The sequence below is a fragment of the Stigmatopora argus genome, chromosome 22 (genome assembly GCF_051989625.1).
Source record: "Stigmatopora argus isolate UIUO_Sarg chromosome 22, RoL_Sarg_1.0, whole genome shotgun sequence".
Taxonomy (NCBI): Eukaryota; Metazoa; Chordata; class Actinopteri; order Syngnathiformes; family Syngnathidae; genus Stigmatopora; species Stigmatopora argus.
This window is the reverse complement of record NC_135408.1, coordinates 3,919,783-3,938,263: the sequence shown is the minus strand read 5'-3', so window position 1 is coordinate 3,938,263 and position 18,481 is coordinate 3,919,783. Positions and strand designations below refer to the sequence as shown.

Here is an 18,481-nt window from a genome sequence, read left to right as displayed (position 1 = left end):
TATTTTAGATATAATATTTAGATTTTTTTTATATAAATGGATTAAAAGAACTGGATTAAAAGCCCTGAATATTCAGTTTTTTATAGATCTAAAACAATGTTTATTTTATCTTTTTTTATATATTTTTAGATTTTACAAAATGATTTTTGAACTAAAAACACAGAAAAATGATTAAAAAATTACAATTATTGATTTGAAAGGGGGGAAATCAGGAAATTTAATATGCATCTATACTCTTCATTTTAATTTGATCCTAAAACAGAAAGTCGACACTCATGATTTACTTTCCCGGGCCACACAAAATGATGCGGTGGGCCAGATTTGGCCCCCGGGCCGCCATTTTGACACTTGTGCAATAGATGATGAATGCATGTGTAAAATTAATCGTTATTACAGAATTACATACAACTAAAATGCTCTCCAAATCATGCAGATTTTTAGATGGTCCATTGAAAACCTGTACAGAAACTGTCCTCTTTCAGTTTGGTCCTTTATATTTCCTCAACAGGAGTACAGTCAATATCACACAGACACAACGGTGTCGGACTCATTGAATTTGGGCTGCAAAAAGATCCAATCATCACCACTTCCCAAATTTTCAAGCTACATGCTGTTGAGGGCAATGTATTGCAAGTGCAACCCAAAGTGAATGGGTTTGCTAGCAGAAAAGTAGCAATAGACCCCAGAGCTGAAGATTCAGCAGGCGATGAGCCAGGAAACCCCCAAGAACAAACAAAAGATGGAGAAAATGGTCTTCTGTCCAGCGTCAGAGTTAACATTAAGCCTGACAACTTGAACCAATTACATGAAGCCTTAAACACGACTTAGATATACTGTACTTGAACAATTTTGAGTCCTCGGAAATGTACATGTTATCATTTCCATTCTTCTCTAGATTCATTTTCTTTGTTGGCATCTGACCAGAATTTTAAATGACTCCACATATGGTTAGAATTAAATCTTTTCCTTGAGACTTTCTCGAGGTGTGACATTCCTGTGATTGGTGGAAAACATCTGCATATGCAGTCAAGAGGGATATTTTAAAATGACGTTTCTTTTATCGCCGTACAATTGTAATAATGATGATTAAAAAAAATACAAAAAAACAATAGATGGGAACAATGTGTGCTTTTCATTTGAAGAAGGCTCAAATTCACATGTCAGATAAAAGGGCTTAATGACAATTTAAACACGCCATTATTTTTTCTTTCTGGAAAACCTGTCAGGAAGTTTCTGGTGAAAATATCATCATGTCTACTTGTGGGGTCAATGACCCAGCCAAGGACAGGGGGGCCTTGAAACCTTCACAACATGCAGCTGGTTACTTGAGTATTCTGAAAACCCACCAAAAATATGAATTGAAATAAAATAGACAAAAAAAAACAAAATTCTACCGATTTTAATAAACACAAAAGCAATCTAAATACTGCAAGTTCATATCATGTCTTCTGTAAATTGGCATCTCCAAAATGAACCCCCAGCACATGTCGGCGGGAAGTCACAAATAAATGTGCATATGAGAAGTTACGGCCAAGATTCAAGGACCGCGTCTGGAAGCAATCATCTTGTCCGGGCTTTTTCGAAGCCCCCCTCACCATGATGTCATTGAAGCAGTAGGTCTGGGAGAATTGGGGGATTTTTCTTATGCAAGTTTTTCTCAAACAACCCTTTTTCCTTCGCAGTTTCTCCATTTTATCCACCTTTCCTGTTGGAAGTACTTTAAAAGAGATAAAATCACACTTCTTTTTTTTATGTCTTGCGTGAGAAGCAAAGTACATTTGAAGTTTTGGCTCTCCATGCATTTCGCTGGATGGGGGAGTGAAGTTTTCTTCTCTTGGCGAGGCAGCCAAGACTGCTCCTGCCTTCACACAGCTTGGGAAAAACAACAATCCGACATATTTTGATCCCCAAATGCGTAGTCTTGCTTGGTCTCAATTTACCAACCGGTGAGAATTTCTTCCTAAGCATAAAACTTGACATACCTCCTCTATGCATATTTTGCTACTACAGTATTATTTAGTGCAACCCCCTTACTTTTCTTTCTTGTAATAACATGAAGCACCTTAGAGGGCAGCAGCAGTGCCAGATGCTGCAAAGTAACGTCTAGGCTTCAACTCTCCTCCTATCCCCCTCCCATCTCAGGGGAGGTGGGAAGGGTCTCTCTCCTATCTGATCCTTTGTCACAGTAGGACTTTGGGGTTTTACTCTGCTGCATCCTCCGTGCAAAGACAAGAGGGTTTCACCTCCATCCAACAGAGACGACAACTATGTCAACTAAGGTGAGGGGTGTTACTTTTTTCAATGGAATGAAATCTCACATATGTAATGAAACAAATATGCATGATGGGATTTTTGGGGGAGTAAACTATGTCTAATTCCTTATAAAGGAATGTTGCTGCTATTTTAATAGTATTTGCAGTCATATTTTTATCGTTTTGAAAATGTGCTTAAATTCCAACGCACAAGATCTACACTCTCAATTGCCTTGAATCAGCTGGGGGGCAAAACTGAAGGTAAAATATAAACGTGTATATGGTATGTATAAACAGGCAAATGATTACTATTCTTCTGAGTAATCGCTCACTTCATTTAACTGCAATGACATTTTAAGGAAAGTCAGAATTTAAAACCCTAAAACTGAACAAATGCCTTCCATTTGAGGATTGAGCTCTGTGCAAAAAAAACAAAAAACTTTTTTTTCCCACACGTTAAATAAAATGGACTTAATTGTGTTTACATCTGCTTGTGCGTTAAGTCTGCTTGTAGTCTGGGTGATGCCGTAAAATCTCTCACTCCTGACATGAGGCCCACCTCTTTTTTTTCAGTGAGGGGTCCTAAGAATGAACTCATGCTGATTGATTGTGTGAGTGTGTAAAAGGATACCCTACTTCCTGTAGGCCCACTCTCCAGACAGCAGGACCACAAAGTCTCACATCAACCTCTCTCCTCTTAATACTTATGCGTGTGCGCCTGTGGACTCTTGACACAGTGCAGTCTGGCTGTAAAATCCACTCTACTGAGCACATATATAATACAAAAATCAGACGTTTTCTTCTCTTAAATTTGCATGGAAAAGTATATGGAACAATAAATGTGTGTTGATGATAATGATCTTTCTCTAATTTCTAAAGAAAACAGATTCACTTTCCTTCAGACAGCTGGTTGCTAATTCATTTCATGACACGTTAAATCTTCTAAAGAAATTCCGCCTTAGTGTGCAGGCTCACTCATGTTTTTTATTCACTGGCAGCAAAACACAACTGACTCCTGACTCCAACTGAATCAAAGGACGGAGGTCAGACAGATGAGCAGGATGCTTCCTCAAAGGGCGGCTGTGGGCACGCTACGTTACAGCTCAGGTAAGACTTCAGCCAACAGTTGAACTTGCTAAATAGTGACATTTCCTCTCAGCAGTGCAGTTAAGTTCACCTTTCCTTGGTTGAGGAATTTAGGCAAAAAAAAACCCACAGAGACACCAAGTCCCTATTTGTACTTTGTGGCCAGGTGTCCCAGTAATTTTTCCCATAAACAAGTGCTGATAGGTGTTCTTACCGATTAAAAGCGTGACGCGCGCTCGCGTCTTCCATTTTTAGGAGACACTTGGCAACCACCGGGGCCAATGTTTGTGTTGGGCTTAGAAATGAATGAGCGCACATTCTTCACTGGTTTTCCCCCTCTTACTCAGCACGTCAGCTTGTTGGATCGGCTTCACTTTGTGACCTGAGCGGTGGAAAAAAGCGTCAGGATTACACGCACTGTTAATTTGCTCCCATCTACAGACTGCGTGAAGATGGAGGCGAACGGCAGCGGGCCGATGGGTGGCCCCTTACTCAGGGCTTCCCGATCCAAGGCCGAGCTACAGGAGCTGATGGAGACGCTTCAGCGCAGGAAGAGCGCCCTAGAAGCCAGTCTGAGGGCAGCTGAGTGCAACCGCAAGTATTTCAACATGCCTTCCTCCGGGGGAGCCCAGTCCAAGCGGCCGCTATCCGTCCTCGGGAACATCGAACACCAGCCGTCCCCCTCGAGAACCTTCTCTTACATGAGCAGCAGCAGCGTGCCGCCGTCCCCTCGCCAGGGTGAGCGTCAGTTTAGCCCCAATGGCTTCCTGCGCCAGCCCAACCCTCGCCACCAGTCGCAAGACAGTCTGCTCCACCCTACGGATGGAAGTTCTCCCATATCCTCTTATGGAGAACCTCTACCTCGGTCTCCTAGGGTCAAGAGCGGCACGGCCAGTGTACCCTCCAGCCCCCGATTGGGCCGTAGAATCTACTCGCATGGAAAAGCCATAAGCGATTCCAGACAGAGAAAATACTCAACAGGTTCTCTCAACAGTCTGGGCATGCACAGCCGTTCGCTACCCCGCCTCCACAATCCTGCAGATCCTCCTATTTTATCGCTGCCGCCTCATCTCCAGAGAGCAGGGCGCTCGGCGGCGGCTCGACGCAGTCTTTCGTCCCTGGAACAACCGCCGGATGTGACGGTACCGGCGAGCATGCCCAATACGCCCCGGAGGGCCAGCCTAGCCTCCCTGAGCTCTCTCGGGATCGACGTAGATGGACCCAGCTTAGACCTGAGCTTTGCAGAGCGAAGGTTATCGTTTGGGAAAGGTGGCTTGACTGCCGGACAAAGGGTGGGCAGCATCACTTCTTTGAATGGCAAAGAGGAGTTAAGGGATTACCACCAGCACCAGAGAGACGAGAGACTCAGGGAGCAGAAAGTGCACAAATTGGTGAGTTTATTACTGACTTAAGGAGACTGATGAAAACGTTTTAAAAGACTGTGGCGGTTTGTCTGTAGGAGAACCAGCGGCTGGAAACTATCATGAGCCTGTGTACGGAGTTTGCACAGGTGGAGCCCGCGGGTTCAGCAGTTTCCGACTTGCAGAAGATCAATAAGGAGTTGGAGAAGCTGCAGGTTTCAGATGACGACTCGGTTTTCACCGACTCTCCCGGCAACGCGGCTCCAGACGCTGGCTTCGGCAGCGGTCGTCAGCAAAACGCTTACCGAGATCTTCATTCGCCAGCTCTAAGCCTTAACTGCAGCGTCCCCTCGCCGTCAAGCCACCACAGAGCCAAGGTCAGTTTTTTCCCCCTAGTGCGTCAATATTTTTATTTCTTGTTGCAGACATGACTCTATTGGCTATTGCTTTTCTTTCATACACAGTAATCCCTCGAATATTGCGGTTAATCTAGACCAGACATGGCCGCAATAAAAAATAAAGTATGCTGTAACGCCAGCAAGACTGTTCTATTTTGAGAACTTGGTCAACTCCTGATGCACCAGGACAATCCTATACATTGTAGATCAATCAAACAATCTCAATGAGCTATGATTGTTAAAGGTCGTTTTTCTACCTAGCTAGTGCCAATCGCACCCTGCTTCATAACCCCTCTTAGCTGGCATAGACTCTAGCACCCCTTCGATTTCCCGAAGGGGGACGCACAATTGTTGGTAACATAGGAAGCAAAGAATAGAAAGCCGATGATTGCATGTAGCAGACTGCAAAAATCTGTAACTTAGTTGCGCATCATCTTCTTTTCGGAGTTTTTCTTTTTTAGTGGGCATGGCCAAGGCAGGTGAGAAAAGGAAGCCTAATTAAGATCTAATTTCATTAACAGGCCTTTGCTGTCACTTTTTTTCAGCTGGACTTTAGTCCTGCTATCATTTTAACGTCAGTATTTCATAAAACTTTTAATTGATATAACAATCGCTGGAATAATATCCCGTTAAAAAACATTTTATAACATGATTATCACAGTGACATTTATGAAATTGAACAGAAATATGTTTAAAGTCACAAGTCAGGTTTATGACCACAATAATAAACTAAAAGACCAATTCTCCCTCAGAATCTAATCAATATGATTATACATCTTTTTAGTGCCAATGTTTTTCATCCTAATTTAACTGACGGAATAGCAACTATTGTTCCAAGGTGTCCGTATGGAACCTCAGTTCCAACCTAATATTTCTGAGAGAATAATTATCTTTTCTCTAATTTGAGCTAGTAAAAACTCAAAATCGAAGATTGAGACATCATAAATACTGCAACTCAGTCAGGTGATTTATTATTCACTGTGAACGGTGCGTCAAGGCATTGGTACTAGATCGTTACGAATGTTGTCTTAGGACGCATCTGAGACTGATAAATGATTAAAGCACTGCCAGTTTTGCGGTTTCAACATCTGCTGAAATGGGTCAATTTTATGAATGACACACCCTTTTCTTCATGCTGTTTCTTTTCCATTTTCAGTCAAAAAAGATCACATGAGCAGTCCTCATGTGGAATGCACTTTATCAGACTGCCGAGCGCGTGTTTATCTTCCTTAGTTTACAGTTTTTCTAATCGTGTTCCCTTTTCCTAAATCACCACGTACAGTTCATCTTTATTGGTACAACTAATCAAGCCGTAGAGGTTTGAATAGACATTTTATAGTAAATATTTAGTTCAAACTGGATTTGTGTTGATGTAAAGTGGAGACATCAGCTATGGTAATCCCCTGGGAGACTTTCTACAAAGCTACAGTATTTTAGATATCTTTCATCAATCGCTGTTGAAGCTACTTGTTCGATAACGATGTTACATGTCTTATGAGCTTTGATAGTGCAATTATCATAATTTGCTTGGTTGTGGTCTTTGCTGCGGAAAAAGTAAATGTATCAAATTGTGCCATTTCAGCGGCCAGGTTGACTTTTCCGTCATAACCTCCGTGCTCCAGTTACTGTTTCGGTAAAAGTCAAGCCTTTTTCCACTCTAAAACACTAAGAACGCGGCTGTGCGTCTGGTTTTAATGAAGAAGACCTAGTTGTGCTTCAGAACTCAACCATTCAACTCCAAAAGAAAGGGGGGTCCTAGGGGGACAGGAAATGACTCTATCCCACTGAGAATTATTACATGTGTGCATGTTTAAATGGAAGAATTCTAGTTTATACACATGGCTGAGACGTTTTTCCAGATGTTTAAAACTTTGGATTGGAAAAAAAGAGAGAGTGGGGCTATATTGATTACACATAAACACAGCTTTTAAGTTAGATATGGAAATAATCGACTCCCAAATCCAGGAAATGATGCATGGACTGTGATATATTTATAGATTATTCATGGGAAAACAACTTTTGCCTTTGAGGGCATTATTTTTTAGACTTTAATGGAGCAAGGAAATGGTGACCATGTATAAAAAAAAAATGTAAAGCACATGTTGACAGAATGACAGAACGGCCATACGGTAACAACAGGATAGAAAGCCGATGGATTGCATATTAGCCGGCTGTAAAAATCTGTGACTCATTCTGGGTGTGACCTCATTCTCTGTTTGGAGTTTTTTTTTGTGTGTAGGGCCACAGCAGTTGAGAAAAGAAGACTAATTAGGATCTAATTTCATTATTAAGCCTTTTCTGTCACTTTTCTGGATGGAGCTGCATCCAAAATGTGGTCTCCTATCATTTCAAAGTCTTTTGCTGTAGCATTTACTCCCACTTTTAAGATTCCTCTCTGCACTTTCCTGGAAAGAATAAGCAACAACAAAAATATACGAGTGATACAAAGCGGGAGATTCTGGACTACATTGGCATGACTGCCAACAAATGCACTGATTTCCAAGGCCCAAGCCAAGAAGAATCCTGTTGTTGTTGTCATTCATCCAACAGTTACCAACTTAAAACATCTGCTGCTGTAGAACTCAAAAGTACAGCTTGCCTTTCTGTTTGCATCACACTTAATGCAAGATGTCTGCTCAGTTCTCCACCTTTTGTCATGATACCATGTCATGATGGTGAAATTTCTTATGCAACATAAATAAATATAACATAATCTTACGTAACATAAATATACGAGATGTGTGTGTGTGTGTGAGTAACGGACACAGTATCCATTCAAAACCAATCTGCTTTATTTGCCATCTAGGTGTTGGAGAGCGTACAGCTGAAGCAGGAAGTAACACACATTGAAGAGGAAAGGATCCAGGTTGTGAACAACATTGAGGAGCTGGAACAGAAGATTAAAGACCTGAACAACCAGATGGAGGAGTCCGTGAGAGAGGTGATGTAGATACAACTAGGTAGCTCACATTGCTTACTTCAAATCGGTGTTGAAACAATAACTTCTTATTCTGGCATAGCAACACAGCCGATGAGTCAAGACAACGTCAAATGTTGCGTAACTTCAGTTCAGTACAAGTGTACTAGAGATACTGGCCAAAATATGTTTTATTGCAGAAGAGGGATGTTCAAATATGCTTTGGTTTATTTGACGCTGTCACAGAAGTATTAATCTTACACAAATTAGAATAGTTAAAAGTTTGTTTTTAAAAGGTCTTAAATGGTTCAGAGGTGCCTTACATTTGATCGAATATAGTTCAGTCATAATACGCAAATGATGAATGGTATATCCACTTGGCAAAGTGGTGGAAATTACTTCATTTTGTCAATGCAAATGATGGTCTTGGTTGCCATGACGATGTGAGGCGCTGTTAAGGCTTGATGAAAACAAGCAGCTACTCAATGTTGCTCACACGGTGACTTTTTAAGGCAACTTTTAGCAGCCCTGTAGCAACTTGTTCTTGATGGTTTGTCTTTTTTGGGAGAGAGCAAGAAATATTTCCCGTCCATGTCCAAACTGCAAATGAATGGTGCTTGCACAAAGCTACCACTCGAGACTTTAAAGATACCATTTCTTGCAGATGGAGGTTGAGTGTGCATTACTTGAAGGGGAACAAGAATCAGAGATGGCACAGCTGGAGAAAGAAAATGACCTTTTGGCGCAACTTAAGCAAAATATTCACAGTAGTGAGAAGATTAACCACACTGAGAAAGCACAGGTAAATAATATACAAGCATTTTTGGTTTATAATTTCAGTGTTGAGTGTTGTGCTTTATCAATATCATCATGTAAGGCAATGGTGACATCATTGCTGATTTATATTTAGTACAAAAAACATTTCCAACGAGCCCATTTGCAGAAAACCTTGTTTTTTTCCTTTTCGTATGTATGGCACTGACCAATAAAAGAGCAGGGTGATGTCACATTTTTTTTATGTGATGAATTTAAATATGTTTACTTTGATATTATATTTGGCGCCTGATCAGGAATTGTTAACAAAGGGTGTCTGGACCAAAAAATGCAAACCTACCCCCTGATTGGTTTATTTAATTGGGTCTATTCATCAATATTTTGGTCCTGTAATAATAAAAATAATAATAATCGGACATAGGCTTTGTCATCGTCATTGACTCGACAAAAAGCCTAATTGTTATCATACCCAGAAACTGCGTATGACGAAATTGGTAAATTGTATGTCTGTCGTAGGAAGCAGAGGAGCAAGGGAAAAGTTTGGAAGAATTGGAGTTTCAGAAATTGGAAAGAGAGTTTGACCAGGATGAGGAAAAGGAAAATCAGTGTCAGTTACTCAGAGAAATTGCTGACTGTCAGCGCCACACGATTACACGCAAGGTACAAAATAATTTTATGCACAGTAGAGCTTTACTTCTCTTTACTTATCGTTAAATTTTAGTGAACTCTGGGTGCCGACGTTTAAGTTGTGGTTATTATTAAAAAAGGAAAATTGATATTGAAAACATAATTCGATAGCTTCCAGTACCTGCAAGTGTATTTTGCTATCAATGGCAGCCAAAGAGTTAAGTTTTCTGAGGGCAGAAGAGAGTCAGTCAGTCATAAAACAAAACAAAAATAAAAAAAAATTCAAAAATCACCTGGGCCATATTTGAATTTGACTTTCTTCTTTTTTCAACTTATTTCAAATTAATTTATTTTTTGTTTTACATTTTTATTATTCTTTTATTTAGATTTCATTTAGGGTGTATTATTGTTGTATTAAGCATATTGCGTTTTATATTTGCATTTTGTATTTAGTTTTACATTTTTAAATACTATTTTCCAAAATGGTTCCTTCAATACAACTGTTCATTTTATTTAACATGATTGATATCGTTTTTTAATTGCAAAATGTGTGCGGACAACACTAATACTGCAATTGGATGTCAAATGGAAGCCGCAAACGACTGTCTCGCTTATTGTGAGTTTTAGAGACCTGTCGGCTTTAAGAAAAAAAATACATAATTTGTGCATTAAAGGGTTAAAGCACAGCTATCAAAGTGGCGGCCCTAGGGCCAAATCTGGCCCTCCGCATCATTTTGTGTGGCCCGGGAAAGTAAATCAAGAGTGCCGACTTTCTGTTTTAGGATCAAATTAAAATGAAGAGTATAGATGTATATTACATTTCCTGATTTTCATCCTTTTAAATCGATAATTGCTATTTTTTTATCCATATTTTCTTTGTTTTTAGTTCAAAAATCATTTTGTAAAATCTAAAAATATATTTTAAAAAAGCTAAAATAAACATTGTTTTAGATCTATAAAAATCTGAATATTCAGGGCCTTTAATCCAGTTCATTTAATCCATTTATTTAAAAAAAAAATCTAAATATTATATCTAAAATGGTCTGGCCCACATGAAATCGAGTTGATGTTAAAGCGGCCCACGGACCAACCCGAGTCTGACACCCTTGGGTTAAAGCGTTACAACAGTCGGAATGTTGTTTACCTGTTTACTCACAATTTCATTGTTATAAACGGTATTGTAAAAGCAGTTGGTTTTTGAGTAACTCTGGTTTCTATGGCGGGTGGGTGAGTGGGCAGGTAATTGATACATGACAATTTGTTTGGAAACAATAAATGATTTACATGATAATAACGAAGGGGGGAATAATTGTTTGTGTTTTTAATTGCAATTCTAGCTACATAAAATGCGTCAAATATGCAGTGCATCCGGATCATAATGTCTTCCATGTAAAACAAAACAACAATCACCGATTGAAAGTGACACTCTGTTTTCTTTCTCATAGGAGAGACTTGCCACATTGAAGAAGCAGTCTTCCCAGATGACTTTACAATCCCAGCAGGAAAGAGAAGACTTTGAAAGGGAAAAAAACAATCTGCTCATCATGCTGCAGAAGGTAAGACACTCAGCCCAAGCTGACCCAGCGTGATAAATTGGTTGCCATCACCGAAAAGATGACATCTTGCTCGTCGAACCGCAGGAAAGAGACAAGCTGGCGTCTTTGGATGGAAAGTATGCAGAGCTGTCTGAGAAGCAGAACTTGGCTAACAGCAACGGGGCCATCAAAGAGGTACGCGGCAATTATAATAAAATGCTTTTGTGGACAAAGATGCTCGGCACACCTTTTAATTAATGACTAAAGTAAAAGTTAAGCTAAGTGCATCTGTTAACATTGCTGACCCCCTGAATACTGAAATTGTGTGTTCATCATGAGCCATAAACAATTCAAATTTTAAAACATTATTCCTTGAGAGCCATACTCAGAATTTAAAAGTAAGAATACATGAAAATGTGTGCATTTATTAATCATTTCACCTGTTTGAAAGTAAAAAAAAGTCTGAATTCTTTTGAGAACATTTTTTCACTGTTGCTAATCAATGAGAAGAGTCTAATGAAGAAAAATTATGATTAAAAAGGCATCACAGTGCCATATAAACCCATCAAAAGAGCCACTTATGGCTCCTGGGCCATAAGTTCCCTACCCCTGGCCTAGACTAAGGCCTTGTCTACACGTACAGGGCTTATATTTCCCGCTCCGTCAAGAAAAAAAAATCTACTTCCACATGACCTCGTTTGTGGGAAAAATATTATTCACACCCAACTGTATCAAGTCAAGTCAAAAGCCTTTATTGTCATTATACATAACTGCGTATAACGAAATTAGTGGTGCTACTCCACAAGTGCATGTTTCCCTATGAAAACATAAATAAGTTATTTAAAAGAGTCACGTCTGGGAAAGATAATAGAAAAAAAAACTGTCTGATTGCGCTGTTATGCATATTTCACAAATATGCCAGATCTGTTACATTGTTTAACCTGTTATACACCTTGAATTAAGGGTGATGCATAACAGCTAGTAGTTTGTTAGTTAAGATCTTGCACCCAAGCCGTAAGGTTGAACATTTACCGGGTTCGAATCCCACTGTTGACGCCTGACGTTTTATTTTAAAACAATTTTGACACTTTCTGCAGATGATGCAATTCAATTCAGTTCATTCAATGAGAAGCAGACATTTTTGTATACCTTAACTGACATATAGCAGTGGGAATACTATAATACAGTGTCGTCTCAATTATTCTTCATATCTTCGGGAAAATTCAACGTGCAGTTGGACATAGTAAAGCACTGAAACTGCTAACAAAGTCTTGGAAACATGCCTTGGACGTGGAATGGCAAAGCTAATATCACCAGTGGCAGAACAAATCTGATCTTGGCTCGGTTGCAATGAGTACGACGGGGGGACCCCGCCACCCTACTGAAGATAAAGCGGTTCAGAAAATGAATGAATGAATGAATATTTTGCTGGGGACGGTAACCTTTCGATTGTTAAAAAACAGACATTTCCAGTTCCAGTTCACCTGACAACATTTCAATGTGCAGAATTTGCAAATCGTCCGTTTGGTCAGTTTTTAAAAACCTTTATTTTTATGTGCGTTTGCCTGCAGATGATGGACAAAAACGTTGTATACTTTCTTCTTTTTGCCAAATACCCTGCTAAGACTAAGTTTGTTTGTATTTCTGCTGTAGCACATGCAGTCCACCAAGGAAAGGCGGAGAAGCGGAAAGGAAAACTCCGTCCATCTGAGTGACGACGGAAGTTCTAAGAGGAACCAGCAGCCGGTCACTCCCTATGGCCGAACTATAGGACGCACCTTGCCGCCAAAGGTCATGGAGGTTTATTGCTTATTAACCCGTTTACCGTTTGCATCTGATTGTAAAGGAAATGGATTCATGAGGTTAGGACTTGTAGATTCTATTTGTTATTGGTATTCATTTCAGAAAGTTTTTAGCTAGTGATTCAGCCAATAACATTTCATACATTTGTGCGAATGTCGCTGCGCCTTTGAATAACCAGTGTTTTCGTTACATCCGCTCCACAGGCCCATCCGCCTTTGTCGCAAAGCTCCAGCTGTGGCAGCGTCATCCCGCAAGGTCTCAGCTTCACCCCTCGAGACCTGAGCTCTCGTTGCTTGCCAAAACGTGAGTCATAGTCACGCTGGCGAACCCGATAAACAAACAGCCATATGGTCTGCTGCTGTCTCGTTGGAATAATCTTTGTCGCTTTATATAGGAAAAATATGTGCTGAATAAACAGTGTGTTCAAATGGACAGGATGCCTATTGTACTAAAAATTATGCATACAACTTTAAAAAAATTTAAAAAAAAGAGATTTTTTTTGTATTTAACTTTCATGGCTAAAAATATTTTTTTATAAAGCCTTGCAAAGCCAATCCGCTTTGACTGAGGTATAATTATAAATCATATAAAAACACACAACCAGGATTGGGTACTCGGACGTTTGGTCACCGGACGTTTGGTCGCCTGGAAGGTTATTGATAATTACCATTTAAAATTGTTGCTCAAATTCCCTAAATACAAACTGTGAATTATTATTTTGTCATGCTTAATGCCCTATTAATTATTAGGCTAAAGAAAAGCTCCACATTTCCCATACTTTTATTGTGTTTTGTTGGAGAACTTTTTAAGACCCTGACTGACGCCCCTTCCTAAGGGGACAACTCATGTACATACACTCACACGTCCGCTCAGTGAAACTGCTCATGGCCATTGTTGGCTTTGATTGATGCGTAGACCGTGTTGTTTTACCTTGTTTGGTACTCGGACGTCCTGCGACCAAACGTCCGGTGACCAAACGTCCGGTTACGCCAGGAGTGATATGATAAATAAATTAATAATAGCTAACATTTACATTTTCTTTTAATTACTAAAAATAGTCACTAGCGGTATAATACGTTCAAGGTATTAAGTGTCATTTTTAAAAGCTGTCCACTGTAGTGACCAGACATTACATTTCTTTTTATGAAGACATTAATCACTTTTTTTTTCTTTCAAAAAATCTAATAATAATAATAACAATACACAAATTTAGGGTATTCCCGGCCTACTGTCTGTAGTTAACTGAGAACTCCTGCAAATCTGAGTTTAAGGAGCGTGGAAAATGAATGAATGAAATATTAACCCATTTCAAAACTGAAATATGTTTCATTCATTTTTAAGAGAAAAACTAATTACCAACAATGGAAGTGGAAGCTGCTGATTTATTCTCAAATGCTTTGATTTTTATCAAAGACGCCAAGAAAGCCTTAACTTTTTTTCATCTTCTTCTCTCAGCGGGCAACAGGCAAGCACACGTGAATGACGGCATACACAGCCGACAAAGAAAAAGTGACTTTAGCGGTCGGATGTTCTCCGAGCCAAACGTTTTTCTGGACTCCCTGTCGTACCCTGACAACCACCAGGCCTCCGACACAGTCAGCGTGGACAGCTCTGATAGCATGGAGACCAGCTTCTCCGCATGTTCTCCTGATAACATATCCAGGTTGGACATCATAGCTTCTTTTTAGTGTGTGATGACAGAGGTGATGTTGTCCAAATCAATTGAATTCTCATTTGTCAGCGCCAGTATGGGCAATATGGCCAAGCTGGAGGAGATGGAGCGTTTACTCAGAGAAGCGCAGGTGGAAAAGCTCAGACTGCTTGAGCATAGGGTAAGGGGCACTCGTATGGAAGTATAAATGTACTTTATACTTTATGCAAGTGGCGATTCTGACAATGATGCTCTCGCGCAGGAACGTGAGATGGAAATACGCCGGCACGCTTTGGAGGAGGAGCGACGACGGAGGGAGGACCTGGAAAAACGGTTGCAGGAGGAGACCAACAGGAGGCAGAAACTAGTGGAGAGGGAGGTGAAGCTCAGGGAAAAACAACGATCGCAGGTATTTTGTTAGTAATATCACGTTGGAAAACCATACATTTCCACTTTCAAGAAATGACTTTTGGGGCCTCACCATTACATTAAAACATCGATTGCCATTCGCGGCCCCTCCCAGTCAAAACGGATTGGACATCTAATGCTGCCAATGGCACAGAAACATGAGCATCACGCTGACAGGGTTAAAAATAGTGAATAGCCATAAATTCGAACTATGTAATCTCAGTTTGGTTTTTAAAGCTCACAATTTGGTTGATTTTCAATACAAATAAGGCAGAAAAATACCTTGTTTTTTTGTTTAAATGTAATGTTGTTCATAATGTTAAAACAAGCAGTTGTAACTATTATAATATTTTTAAATTATGAAAAAACAGGCAAAAATGCCAGCTTGTAAACCTATAGCAGCAACAACCTGAACATGGCAAATTTAATTATCCAAGTTTTTCCCTAAGAGATTATTAACATTTTCTGAAGAAAGAACATACTACTTACTAAGTTGCAGTGACAATGTTTGGGCCACCTGGTGGAGCAGTGGTTCTTTTCCTTGACTCTGGTGCTAGCAGCGTGGGCTCGATTCCCACTTAGTGTAGCTGTGATTGGGAGTGAGAATCATTGTGTGCACTACTGGCGACCAGTCTAGGGCGTAGTCCGTTTTTCGCCCAAGTCGGCTGGGATAGGCTCCAGCACCCCTCGACCCTGACAAGGATAAATGAAAACAAACGAATGTAAATATTTTGATGTTTTTCGTGCATGTAGATTCAACATTCATTGTCTGATTGAACTGGTTTAAGTGGTGTAACATATCCGTGGGGCAATTGTCGGGATAATTATGGGTTTGGAGCAAAGCATGTTGAACAACGGCTAAAACGAGTAATTTCAAGCTTTGAGTGTCTAACGCAAGGGTGGGCAAACTATTCCACAATTCCAACCCATTGAAGGGGCACCTTTTCACCAATCTGGTGTCCTACAAGTGCAATCAGTGGATTGCAGCCAAGTGCTTCTTGTTTACTGCAGAAATCTCATTGGTTAAACTGTCTGTGCTATATTGGTTGAAACAAAAACCTGCACCCACAGCGGCCCTCAAGGACCGATTTGCCCATCCCTGATCTGACGTTTAAGGTGTCCATGCGGAAACTCCCACAGGACATCGGTTCTGCACGCTTGTGCTAATAATAATGATTATGAGGAAAAAAATGCATGAAACAAAACCGAAGCGATAGGGAATCCTACCAAACTGAACATGCAAAACCGAAACAATAAGCAATCACACCAAACCAAACATGCAAAACTGAACCGTTACACCCTTATTGTGTAAGTACAACAAGTTATCTTTTCGCACCCACAGTCCCGACTCCTGACACGCTACTTACCCATGAGGACAGACGACTATGACCTTCACTGTCACATTGAGGCGGCAGGTCACAATCCGGATGCTTGCTTCCATCTGGGCATCACCGACAAAACGTGCAGGGGCTTCCTTGTAAAAATGGGAGGCAAAATCAAGACTTGGAAGAAGCGCTGGTTTGTGTTTGACCAAAACCGGAGAACACTCACTTACTATGCAGGTGAGTAGTTCATCCTCCAGTTTGAAGCATGACAAGATAGTGATGATGTCACCTTCAAACTATGATGTCACAGGAATGATTTTCCTCCCCGCAGATAAACACGAAACCAAAATGAAGGGGGTCATTTACTTTCAGGCAATAGAGGAAGTGTACTATGATCACTTGAAGAATGCGCACAAAGTATGATGATTACTATTGCTATACTATTTGTTACCTATTTTTCACTATTGTCAAAATAGTAATTCCTCATTCTCTCTTCTTTGAATTCTTGCATTCTACATAAGAGTCCCAACCCCTCGCTGACCTTTAGTGTGAAGACACATGATCGGGTCTACTACATGGTGGCCCCATCCCCTGAAGCCATGCGTATCTGGATGGACGTTATTGTGACAGGCGCGGAGGGACACATGCACTTCATGGTGTAGCAGATCCTCAGAAATCTCTTTAGGTGGGGAGACTGTCCCAAGATAAGATTTGCACAATTCTACCTGTGTTTTTGAATGTGTAATATAAAGACCACGTAATTACACAATCACATCAGCAAGTATATGATAAGAAATAGCTCTATACCTATATATATATATATATATATATATATGTATATATGTATATATGTATATATATATATATATATATATATATATATATATATATATATATATATATATATATATATATATATATATATATATATATATATATATATATATATATATATATATAAATGACAGGTTTTATGTGACAACATGGTAAGAGAAAAAATCTCACTTTGTTCCACTTTGAAACTTTGCAAAGACAAAATCAAATTAGTCCATTGTAAATTGTTGACTTCCATTTAAGATCTGGAAGTGCTGACAGTGACATTGTATTCTTTACATAGGAAAAATATGAATTAAATGTTACATTTTCACAGGCCCTCTAACGGCAACAGAAGCAAGTGTGACACATTGTGATGATGTCATGGTGTGAACATTGATTTAATGCTACTATGCTCACCATTTTAGTATTATTCTTCCACCAGCAGAGGCCCCTAATAAATGATATATATATAGTAGTCTTACACCAGCATGATGTATTGTTTTTTTACTGGACTGTTTTCATTTAGGATCAACTTATATATGAGTTGTAACTCACATTTATATATTTTTATATTGCAACATACAATATCGTGTATTGTATTTTCAGAATGTATGGTTTCATTAGTCAACACAGTTTTCTAAAATAGTTTCTGTAAACAGTTTTTTAAAGAAATGAATAAATACTTTTTATTAAGAATTTGGTAACTCTGGCTTCTTACTTTTGGACCTTAAATCGGGGATGGAATAAGCACTCACAGTCTTTACCTAAAATGAAATTAAGGAGCTTATGTTTCAGAAATACTGTAAAAGTTGTACCTTTTAATTATTTTTCTAGGGTGGGTTTAAAAATTAAAGACCCTACTTAGACAAAGAACGTGAAGAATGTATTCTCAAATGATGAATAAGTAGTAAAGTAACTGATACAAATTGTAACTGATAGTAACAGTACTTGTGTTCAAATTTGTTTACGTTCTACCATTTGAAAAATGTTAAATTGCTTTTCTTGTCTTATTTTTTATATTCCAAAACCCTGTTTTTTAAGTGTATATACCCAATAGGAATTTGTAAACTCACACTATTTTCACAGGGCCAAGTCAATTTTAAAAAAAACATCACACAAGAAGAAAAACAAGCTGCCCTAAATGAACACCACGATGATATTAATGTAAGTACCATGAGTTATTAGATTTACCGCCACCATGTTAAATGTAATTTGTCCCGGAGCATTAATGATTACAACAATTCAACCTCAAAACAGGTCAAAAGTGTGTATTTAATTGCTCTATCTTCAAATTAGTAATGAGCACAATATTTTCAAAGTGTGTGAGTAAGCAAGGCACTCATGTTTACAAACTCCTCCCAGTAATACGTGAGGCCTTCCATTGGCTGACCTAGTGGCGTTGGCATGGAAACACAGAATGAACCATGCCAAATTAGGCCCTAAAGAAGCACATCCCTCTCCAGAGGCAAATGTGGGCTCAAACACGAGATGTACCGACCGGGGTGGCCGTCCAAGTGCATTATGGGTG

General features: G+C 39.5%; 1 protein-coding gene across 4 annotated transcripts; it reads left to right on the top strand.

Annotated features, from left to right (window-relative positions):
* Nucleotides 1–1,697: 1,697 nt before the first annotated feature.
* LOC144068541 (pleckstrin homology-like domain family B member 2) lies at nucleotides 1,698–16,953 on the top strand. 4 transcript variants are annotated; one of them, XM_077593144.1, is made up of 18 exons: nucleotides 1,698–2,279; nucleotides 2,826–2,863; nucleotides 3,251–3,359; nucleotides 3,780–4,729; nucleotides 4,798–5,076; nucleotides 7,904–8,038; nucleotides 8,679–8,816; nucleotides 9,305–9,448; nucleotides 10,861–10,971; nucleotides 11,056–11,145; nucleotides 12,604–12,741; nucleotides 12,957–13,056; nucleotides 14,209–14,416; nucleotides 14,495–14,585; nucleotides 14,667–14,813; nucleotides 16,155–16,374; nucleotides 16,469–16,554; nucleotides 16,659–16,953. In XM_077593144.1, exons 3-18 carry the CDS (start codon nucleotides 3,305–3,307, stop codon nucleotides 16,797–16,799), a joined length of 3,033 nt encoding a protein of 1,010 aa, XP_077449270.1. In that variant the 5' UTR covers nucleotides 1,698–2,279; nucleotides 2,826–2,863; nucleotides 3,251–3,304; the 3' UTR covers nucleotides 16,800–16,953. The 4 variants fall into 4 exon arrangements, with proteins under 4 accessions (XP_077449270.1, XP_077449269.1, XP_077449272.1 ...); XM_077593143.1 differs by lacking the exon at nucleotides 2,826–2,863 and having other exon boundaries at nucleotides 1,699–2,279; XM_077593146.1 differs by lacking the exons at nucleotides 2,826–2,863; nucleotides 9,305–9,448 and having other exon boundaries at nucleotides 1,700–2,279.
* Nucleotides 16,954–18,481: the final 1,528 nt, after the last annotated feature.

Bases quoted from the DNA above. Each gene is read 5' to 3' on its own strand.
- LOC144068541 (XM_077593144.1), top strand. From the start codon at position 3,305: ATGAGCAGGATGCTTCCTCAAAGGGCGGCTGTGGGCACGCTACGTTAC. The intron at 8,039-8,678 runs GTGATGTAGATA...CATTTCTTGCAG, and splicing joins TGGAGGAGTCCGTGAGAGAG to ATGGAGGTTGAGTGTGCATT. The intron at 9,449-10,860 runs GTACAAAATAAT...TCTTTCTCATAG, and splicing joins GCCACACGATTACACGCAAG to GAGAGACTTGCCACATTGAA.